This window comes from Aythya fuligula, chromosome 14 (genome assembly GCF_009819795.1).
Source record: "Aythya fuligula isolate bAytFul2 chromosome 14, bAytFul2.pri, whole genome shotgun sequence".
NCBI lineage: Eukaryota > Metazoa > Chordata > Aves > Anseriformes > Anatidae > Aythya > Aythya fuligula.
The window spans coordinates 11,042,690-11,052,793 of record NC_045572.1 but is presented as its reverse complement, the minus strand read 5'-3'; the positions used below and the strand labels follow the sequence as shown (position 1 = coordinate 11,052,793).

The 10,104-nt window shown below is 67.4% G+C and overlaps 1 protein-coding gene across 1 annotated transcript; it reads left to right on the top strand.

Annotated features, from left to right (window-relative positions):
• Positions 1 to 1,965: 1,965 nt before the first annotated feature.
• On the top strand, positions 1,966 to 10,104 carry CDHR2 (cadherin related family member 2). The gene is made up of 31 exons (XM_032196962.1): positions 1,966 to 2,011; positions 2,268 to 2,333; positions 2,410 to 2,549; positions 2,643 to 2,696; positions 2,813 to 2,902; positions 3,350 to 3,439; positions 3,688 to 3,810; positions 3,888 to 4,031; positions 4,115 to 4,190; positions 4,345 to 4,451; positions 4,553 to 4,780; positions 4,869 to 5,024; positions 5,211 to 5,378; positions 5,826 to 5,887; positions 5,974 to 6,214; positions 6,323 to 6,559; positions 6,748 to 6,817; positions 6,902 to 7,510; positions 7,651 to 7,722; positions 7,849 to 7,898; positions 8,006 to 8,157; positions 8,293 to 8,395; positions 8,475 to 8,563; positions 8,656 to 8,730; positions 8,820 to 8,897; positions 8,976 to 9,036; positions 9,140 to 9,264; positions 9,352 to 9,465; positions 9,586 to 9,663; positions 9,749 to 9,809; positions 9,985 to 10,104. The coding sequence occupies exons 1-31, from the start codon at positions 1,966 to 1,968 to the stop codon at positions 10,102 to 10,104; spliced, it is 3,885 nt and encodes a 1,294-aa protein (XP_032052853.1).

Genomic DNA, 10,104 nt, shown 5'->3' with positions numbered 1-10,104 from the left:
CCCCCCCCCTCCTCCTCCTCCTCCCGGTCCCGGTCCCGGCCCCGCCGCCCCCGCCCCTGTCCCAGCTCCCCGGGCCCAGCCCGGTACCTACCGGCGGCGCCGCCCCCGCCGCTCCGCGCCCGCCGGGGCCGTGCCGCGGCCTCAGCCCGCTCGCATGGTGCGGGGCCGGGCCCGCCGGGCTCGGGGCCGCTCCCGCTGCCGCCGCCGGTGCCGCTCCCGGGGCCGCTCCCGCTCCGGCCTCGGCCTCAGCCCCGCCTCATGGCGCCCCCCGCGCCTGCCCCGCCGATGGTACCGGCCAAGCCGCGCCCCCCCCCTTCACCCCCCCCCCCCCGCGGAGCTGCGATGGGCGCGTCCAACCCCCCCCCCCCTCCTGCCGTAATGGCTGCAGTAGGGGCGCAGCTGGAATCGCTACCGTAATGATCCCTGCCGCGGCGCAGCCCTTACGGTAATGGGGTGGGGTGGGAGGGGAGGGGATGGGGTGGGGTGGGGTGGGGTGGGGATGGATTTGGAGATGGGAGCAGGAATGGGAACACGTCGGGCATGTGGTCAGGGGTGAGGATGGGAATAGGGTCAGGGACAGGGATGGGGATAGGATGGGGTGAGGGTTGGGAACAGGAATAGGATGGGGTCAGGGATGGGGATGGGAATAGGATGGGGTCAGTGGTGAGGACTGGAATAGGATGGGGACTGGGATGGGGATGGAAATACGGTCAGGGATGGGGATGGGAATGGGATAGGGTCAGGGTTGGGGATGGGTATAGGATGGGGTCAGGGATAGGGACCTGGGGGGGGGATGCAGGATGCTGGGGGATGTCCTGCACCAGCCCCTGGGAGGTTTTGGGGCCTCCTGGGTGTTTTACAGTGGGATGCTCTGAAACAGCCCTGGGAGGCTTGGGGGGGCATGGGGTTATCCCAAACCAGCCCTGTGGGGTTTTGCTGGGGGAGCCCCAGGCTCTTCCTCCCTGTGCCCAAACCAGGGGTCCCCTGGAGCAAGGGGGGCATCCCGTGGGACCCCCGAGCTGCCCGGCCACCCCGACCCCTCGGGTCCCCACTGGAGGATGGGGCTGAAGGGGGACAAGGCCACGCAGGCGGGGGTCCCGGGGGCCCCAGGGCTGGCTGTGCCCGTGCCCCCCCCTCCTCCCAGCCCTCTTCTGCCTGAGCAGAGCTGCACAATCCGCCCTTGTCCCCAGCGGGTCCGAAGTAGGTCAGGGAGGCTGGGCCGACCCCCTTGGACCACCCCGGGGAGGGGAACTCACAGGGGGGTGCTCGGGGCCCCCGGCACCCACCCCAGTGGCTGCTTCACCGGCTCGGTGCCCACCTCTGTCCTGGTGAGCCCCCGGTGCCCCCAGCCCGGGGGATGCCGGGCATTGCCCCAGCCCCTCCCCAGACCCCAGGAGCAGTTTGGGGTCCTTCTGCACCCCCACAGGCTCTGCCCCGCTCCGGGGAGCTGGACTCCTTGGGGTTTGGGTCGGGGTGGTCACACTGTGGGGTCCCCAGGGGCTGTGGCGGGGAGTGAGAGCGGGGCTGGGTGGGAGCCGGGTGGCGGTGACGAGCACCAGGGAGAAGGAAGGAGAGAAAGGGATTTCTCACCCCTTAATTGCAGTTAATCATTGATGAACTTGGGTACAGCAGGAGGCAAAGGTCTGTGGTGGTGTCAGGGTGCAGGCAGAGCGCAGCCTGCGCGCAGCATCCCCAGCGAGGCACCGCAGGTAAGGGATGCCTGGGGTAAGGGGCGACGAGGGTGGGGGTCCGCCAGCGGCTCTGGGGGTCCCCGGACACCCCCGAGGTCACCAGCACCCGGAGGCCAGCCCCGTCCCCCTGCGCCGTGTCCCCACGGAGCCCGTCCCCAGGCTCCCGGGGGAGCGCAGACCCCATGGCAATCTCTCCCAGGTGGGCGCCGGGGGCTGGGGGAGCGCTCGGGACGTGCCCCAGGTTCTGCGCCGAGCACCGCGGGCTCCCGGCAGGATGGCACTGCCCTCGCTGCTGCTGCTCCCGTTCCTCCTGGCAGCAGGTGAGGACTTTGTTCGGTGCGGGCACGGGCTGCGGGGAGGCGCTGGAGCCGCTTCCAGCTCCCCGCTGCGTGATCCCGTTGCCCTGGGGGCAGCCGAGCCCCCCCACAGCGTCGCTGCCCACCCCACGGGCACCCCCTTGGCTGTGGGGTGGCAGCCGGGGTGGGCAGGGGGCTGCTGCTGGGGGGCGAGGGGGTGAGGAGGGAGGGAGGGGGGGGAGCTGGGTTCCTGTGTGCTCAGCTCCTGTCCTCCTTGTAGCTTCAGGCAACACGCCCCCCATCTTCAACATGACCATCGTGTACGTGTCCGAGGACCGGCTGATAGGTGAGCGGGCGGCCTCGGGGAGCCTGGGGGGCACGGGGGGGGGCACGGCCGGGGCTGACACCACCCTTGTCCCCAGGCGACTTCGCTTTCAGGCTGACGGCCACTGACTTGGATGGGGACACGCTCAGCTACTCCATCAGCGGTGCGGATGCCTTCTACTTCAACGTTGACCAAAGCACGGGGGTCGCGACCGTGAGGAACCTCTTGGACCGGGAGGTGAGGGCACGGAGCTCTGCTCGGCGGCACAGCCCCCGGGGTCCCAGCATCGAGCTGTGCCGGCGCTGAGCGAGCCCTGCCTTGTGTTCCCAGTCCCAGGCCAGGCTCACCCTCACCGTCACCGTGTCCGACGGCATCAACGACGCGGTGAGTGCCGGGCTGGGGGCCGGGGAGGGGGCAACGTCACCCCCCGGGGGTGATGCTGGCCGGCTCCAGAGCTCCAGCTGGACACCGTGCCCCTCACCTCCCCCTGCCCCTGGCAGACCGCCAAGAAGCTGACGGTCATCGTGGAGGACAGCAACGACAACGCCCCGGTCTTCAAGGGCCTGCCCTACGAAACCTCCGTCCCCGAGGTACCTCCCGGGCACCTCGCGGCCCCGCGGTGATGATGATGATGGGTGGCTCCCCAGCACGGGCGTGCCCGGCCCTACGGTGACGGTGACGGCATTGCCGGCACGCTGCTCCCGGCAGACGGCTCTGTGCCAGCCCCGGGCGCCAGCGCAGGCTGGGACTCTGCCCTCGCCGTCAGGGAGTGCCCAGGTGCCGCTCAGCCCCGGGCAGCGTGACGCCAGCTCGGGGTGTGTGGGGCTGAGCCCGACCCCCTCCAGCACCCCCAGCATCGGGGTGCGGCTCCTGGGGAGCCCCCGGGGCAGGGGGGCGGGTGGGAGGCAGCAAGGGCAGAGCTCACCCCTGCGGAGCCACAGGGTCGGGGGGCCCCAAAATGGGGCCGGTGGGGGCCAGGGCTCAGCACCCAGCCCTGCCGCCCCGTGTGACCCCCCTGAACTCATCTGGGTGCCCAGAACATGCCGGCGGGCAGCATCATCTACACCATTTCTGCCACCGACGCCGACACGGGGAACGCCGCCAAGGTCAGCTACAGCATCCTGGAGGTGAGCACCGCGCCTGGGCACCGGCACCCCGACACTGGGGGGCTCTGCTCAATGGGGTCTGGGGGGCCGGGAGGGGGGTTTGGGGTCCCGGGATCCCCCCCAGCAATTGCTCTGCCCCCCTGTGAGGACCCCATGGACACCAAGGAGGGGTCCCTATGGGCAGAGCCTGCAGAAGGGTGGGCGCTGAGCCCCCCCCTCTCTGTGGGGTCCCCTCCACTCCCTGATGCGGGGCACTGTCCCCCACCCAGGTGATCCCGGACAACGCGAAGAATTTCTGGCTCTTCTACATCCTGCCCAACGGCAGCGTGGTGCTCAACGGCTCGCTGGACTACGCTACCAACACCTTCTACCAGCTGAAGATCCTCGCCCAGGTCGGGGGCGGCGTGGCCGGGGCACGGGGGGCGGTGGGGAGGGCTGCAGGGGGGACTAAAAGGCAATTTGCCCCCAGGACGGTGGGGGGCCGCTGTACGGGGCGACGGTCGTCCAGAACAGCACCACCTACTTCTCCATCACCGTCGTCGACCTGCCCAACCTGGACCCGCGCTTCCTCAACGAGCCCTACTCCGGCTCCGTGTCCGAGAACAGCCCGCTGGTGAGGAGCCCGCCCGGCCCGGCGGCGTGGGGCTGGGGCTGGGGCTGTCCCCGCGTCCTGCCCTCACCTCCCTGTCCCCGCAGGGCGTCTCCGTGCTGACCGTCACCGCCACCGACAGGGACACGGGAGTGAACGATGAGATCTTCTACAGCATCACCAGTGAGCGAGGCTGGGGCAGGGGTTCGGGGGGAGCAAGGGGGATGGGGCAGGACCCTGGGGACCACCCAGCACCCTGGGAAGCGCCCCAGTGGAGGCCGAGGCCGGGTGTGCCTCCCCGCTGGCTGCAGCAGTCCCTGCTGTCCCCGTGCTCCAGATGCCAGCGTCCCCTTCGCCATCAACATGACCACGGGCATCATCACCGTCAGCGGCTGGCTGGACCGCGAGCAGCTGCCCAGCGAGGAGGTGCTGCTGGAGGTCCAGGTGAGTGGGGGGCAGCGGGGAGAGCTCCCTCCTCTTCCTCGCCTCGGCACCACCTGACCCCACTGCCTCCTCCTCCTCCTCCTCTTCCTCCTCCTGGCCAGGCGCGGGAGAAGAACCTGGACATCCACGGCATGGTGGCCAAGGCCAGCACGGTGGTGACGATCTTGGTGGTCGACGTCAACGACAACAAGCCCGAGTTCTACCAGTGCTCCCTCCCCAGCTGCGACTTCACCAAGAGCCAGAGCAACTTCAAGGGCAGCATCATCGAGCACTCCTCCTCCAAAGTGCCCGTGTCCAACCTCAGCATCGTGGCCCACGACCCCGACAAGGTGGCAGCCTGCCCCTGGGGCTGGGCTGGGCTGCGGGTCCCTGCCCCTGCTGCTCCTCCACCCTCACCCCTGGCCTCTCTCCCCGCAGGGCATCAACAGCACTTTCGAGCTGTACCTGCAGGGTGGCAGCGCCAGCGCCTTCAGCGTGTCCCCCACGACGATCGTGGGCACGGGGGAGGTCCAGATCCTGGTGCAAAACCCATCTGAGGTGGACTACGAGATCAGCCATGTCATGGTGGTGCAGGTGGGACCCGCTGCCGAGGGATCACCCTCGCTCCCTGCACGGGGAGGGCACAGCAGGGACACGGCCCTTCCCTGCTGGCTTCGTCCTGGCAGCTCGTTTGGTTCAGGGGAGCTGGGTCGGTGTGACGGGGGGGCTGGGTGACATGCTCGGGGACCCACACGACGCTGCCACTTCTCCACCCCACAGCTCGTGGCCAACGACACGGGGAATCCCGTGAACTGCTGCTCGGTGGCCACCGTGACCATCAACCTCATCGACACCAACGACCACTTCCCCGAGTTCCCGCAGAGCGTATACGTCCTGAGCGTGATGGAGAACAGCCCCGAGGGCACCATCATCGCCCCAAACATCACGGTCAGGCACCGGGCAGGGCAGGGCACGGCGCGTCTCCCGGGGAGGTCACCGCGGGTGCAGGTCACCAGCAGGGACCTTGGTGTGGGGAGAAAGTGGCGGCAGGGTTGGGGGACCCTACACCCTTCAGGGACACATTTTTGGGGTGCTCACCGTTCACATGCAGTGCCCCAGGTCCATCACCACCCCGGGGGCTGATGGAGATTCTCGTGATGCTTTCTCACGAGAATCAGTGATGCTTGCACACTGGAACAGGCTCCCCAGGGAAGTGGTCACTGCACCGAGCCTGTCTGAATTTAAGAAGAGATTGGACTGTGCACTTAGTCACATGGTCTGAACTTTTGGGTAGACCTGTGCGGTGTCGAGAGTTGGACTTGATGATCCTTAAGGGTCCCTTCCAACTCAGGATATTCTATGATTCTATGATTCTATGATTCTCCTCTCGTTCAGGCTTACGATCCAGACAGCGGTGCCTACGGCCAGATCACCTACCAGCTGCTCCCGGATACCATGTACGTGGGGACGCGGCTGGGGGGTGTCCACGGGGTGCTGCCCGCCCGGGGACGGAGCCCCGGTGATGGGTGCGTGTGTGCCACAGCCTCGGAACCTTCACGGTGAACGCCATGAGCGGGGCGGTGCTGGTGTCGAAGGGAGCCTCGCTGGACCGGGAGACTCGCTCCATCTACTACGCCAACATCCAGGCCAAGGACGGGGGGGGCATGATGAACACGGCGCTGCTGGAGATCTCCGTGCTGGACGAGAACGACAACGCGCCCATCATCACCGGCTCCTACTTCATCTCTGTGGAAGAGGGGCAGAACGTCAGCACGCAGGTCAAGGTAGGTGCTGGGTAACGAGGACAACCCCCGGGGCTGCCAAAAAGGAGCCAGGGACCGTCCCGAGGGGTGGGCAGCCCTATTGCAGCCCCCTCGGTGCTCTCCTTTCAGGCCATCGACAACGACGAACCCAACACCCCCAACAGCGAGCTGGGCTTCAGGATCCTGCCGGGGCTGTTCAGCAACAACTTCACCATCAACGAGACCACGGGGCAGATGCACAGCAAGGAGCCGCTGGACCGCGAGGCGCTGGACGACGGGGACGGGCAGCTGGTGGTGACGGTGGAGGTGTACGACCACGGGGTGCCACCTCTCAGCACCCAGGTCAACGTCACCATCACCGTGGCGGTGAGCCCCGGGCACAGCGGGGTGGGGAGGGTGCAGAGGCGGCACTCGGCCGTGGCACCGCGCCCTGAGGTGCCCCAGTTGATGCAGGGAGGCAGAAAGGGGGGTCCTGTCCGTGCTTCTGCCCCTCGCCTTGTGCCCTGTCCCCCACCTCCTTGAGCGGTGGCACTCAGGGGCTTCACCTCCTGCAGGACATCAACGACAACACGCCCGTGTTCCTCGAGCAGTCCTACGAGTTCTCCATCTTCGAAAGCTCCTCAAGTAGGCGCCATGCGGGCAGGCTGCGGGACAAAGGGTGGCCCGGGGTCAGCGCCCGCTGGGCACTGAGCGTCCGTCTGTCTGCAGATTCCTTCGTGGGTACCGTGGCGGCCACGGACGCCGACAAGACGGAGATCAATTTCCGCATCTCCTTCCGGCTGCAGAGCGGCAACGGCTCCAGCAACTTCTTGATCCGCTCCCACCAGCTGGGGACGGGCAACTACAGCGGGCAGCTGTCCCTGGACCCCGACACGACCATGGACTACGACACCCTGCAGCAGAAGAGCTTCTACCTGCTGGTGGTGGCGGAGAACACGGCCACCGACATCGTCAGGAACGCCAGCGTCCCCGTGGTGGTCCACGTCCTGGACGTCAACGACGAGTCCCCCTCCATCGTGCCGACCTCGCAGACCGTGACCGTGAGCGAGAACGGCACGCAGCAGGGGCTGGTCTACACCGTGAGCGCCTCCGACCCCGACACCAACCACTCGCTGGTCATCGAGGAGCTGCAGGTCACCTGCCTTAAGAATTCCACAAGCGCCGGGGACGTGTGCTGGGACTGGTTCGCGCTGCTGCCCAACGGCTCGCTGCTGGTCAACAGCTCAGAGATCGACTTCGAGCTGTGTGACACGGTGAAGCTGATGCTGCGGGCCGAAGACCTCTACACCGAGAAGGGCGACCGCTACAGCAAGAACGGTACGGAGAGCACCCGCTGGCACCGGGGCAGGGAGGGAGGGGGGTCCTGCAGCTCCTGTCCCCATCGAGGAGCTGGCCCGGTTGGAGATGGAGGGCGGAACGTCACCATGGGGTGAGCAATGCATTTGGGATTTTGGCAGGAACCCTGACCATCAACATCAAGGACATAAACGACAACACGCCGGTCTTCCTGCCCATCTCTGAGACCTTTGGTGAGCAGCAGGGCTGGGACGCAGCCCCCGTCCCGTGCTGCCCAGCTCCCAACTGGGGCAGGGCTGCGAGCGGTGCGGGGTCCGGGCCGGGGTGACTCTGTCCATCACTCTGTCTGTCCTCCACAGTGGTTGTCCCCGAGGTCTCTACTGTGGACCTGCAAGTGGCTACCGTGAGGGTAAGGAGCTGCGTGTGCGCTCCTGGGGAGCTGGGCTTGCCCGTCCCCACGGCGGGCACGGGGCGAGCCGTGCCCATGGGTGCTCCTGCCCTGCTTTGTCCCCGCAGGCCACGGATGTCGACTCGGGGCTCGGAGGAGCCATCACTTTCTCCATCTTCGAAGTGGTGTTCATGGAGGAGAATGGGAACAACCGGACCTTGGAGAACCTCTTCAAGGTGGTGACCACGGGCGAGCAGAACAACTACGTGGGGAGCATCCAGTAAGGCCGTGGGGCTGGGCTGGGGCCGCGTGGCAGAGGCTGAGTCCGTCCCTGCACAGCACCGGCATGGGACGAAGGGACTCAGCACCCCCCTGCTGCAGCCCTGTGGGATCACTGATGTCCCCGTCCCCCTAGGGTGGCCAGCAACCTCGACGTCTCGCTGAAGGGGAAGTACCAGGTGACGGTGAACGCTCAGGACCGCACAGCCCCGCAGAACACGGCACAGACCGTGCTGACTGTGAGTGTCACCCCTGTCCCCTACCCGGGGGTTCCCCTGCACCCTGCCCAGCCCCGCTCACCCCGCTGTCCCCACGCAGATCTTCACTGTGGACCAGAGCTACCGCATTCGCCTCCAGTTTTCCAAACCGGTGGAGGAAGTGCAGAGCAAGTTGGAAGAGATCAAAACGTAAGGGCTGCTGGGGCTGGGCCGGCCGCTGGGCTGCAGGGGCCGTGGTCGCTTCCCATGCAGGTACCCAGCTCTTTCTCCCCCAATTCCAGGAGCCTGACCCTCGCCACCAAGGCCACGGTCTACGTGGTGGGCATCAGCAGCCCCGAGGACAGCCGTGCCGCCCGGTGAGTGGGGCGCGGAGGGGCAGTGGGGCCGCCCCAGGGGAGGACACCGCGCCCCGTGCCACCCTCACCCCGTGCTTCTGTCCCTGCAGGGCGCAGGTCAAGTCGGTGATGGACGCGTACTTCGTCTACAGCAACGGCACCGCCCTGGATGTCAACGAGCTGAGTCAGTGAGTGCCGGGCAGGGGGCTGTGCGTGGGCACTGCTGCCCGCACGGTGCTCACCCCCTGCCCTGTTCCCCTTGGCAGGCTGATCCAGAGCAACACGCAGGCCCTGGTCCAACTGGTGGAGCTGGGGCTGGCTGTCATCGTGAGTGGGGCTGGGCAAGGGGTGCGGGGAGAGGGCGCCGGCCCCGTGCAGTGCACGGGGGTCCCCCGAGCTGCGTGCTGCCCTCAGCCCTGCTCCGCTCCAGGGCTCCGGGGAGGTGACGGAGACCAACAAGGAGACGCAGATGATCGGCATCATCGCGGGGCTGGCGGCGTTCCTGGTCCTCTTCATCCTCATCATGACCCTGGTCTTGATTCTCACCACCAGGAGGTACCACGCGTCCCACCCCGTGCCCCCGTCCCTGTCCCCGTATCCCCACCCCAGCCCTCGCCCCCCTCACCCGCCCCGTCCCCGCAGCTACAAGAGGAAGCTGAATGCCATGAAGGCTCTGAAGGTGGCCACGACGCTCAGCCCCACCGTGGCCCAGCAGGGAGCCGGCATCCCCGGGACCAACAAGTACAACGCTGAGGGGTGAGCGTGGGCGCCCTGCTGGGGGGGGGGGGAGCCCCAAAACATCCCTGCCACCCGGGGAACGCGGCAGGTCCTGCGGTGCCAGGGCCGGTCACTCACCTGCCTCCCGTCCTCGGTCAGGGCCAACCCCATGCTGAACCTGCCCATGGACCTGTCCCACGACCTGGGCTTCCACGAGGACACCAGCTCCCTGGCCAGGTGAGCTCTGTGGGGCTGTCACCCTGTGTCCCCACACCACTGGTGCTTCGGCTGTCCCATAACCCGCGCCCTCCCCTCTCCGCAGCACCAATTCCCTGGATGAGAACAAAGTGGATTCGCCCAAGGATAACAACCCCAAGGCCAAGGTACCCGGCGGGGAGTCCCATGTCCCCTCCGCCCATCCCCATCCCCTCTGCTGTGTGCTGGAGCCCTCGTGTCCCCTTCTCTTCATTGCTTTGGCAGCTCTGGGGAGGGCTGGGGGTGTTGTTGTCCTTGTCCCTGTCCCCGTCCCCAGCCCCTGACCGTTCTCCCCTCCCGCAGCCGCACAAATCACACCCCACGGACCCCACCGAGGACAAGGTGCTGGTGGCTGCCCTGGACGCGAAGGAGCCCAGCAAAATGGCATTCATCAACAGCACCTTCAGCACCACAGACTTGTGA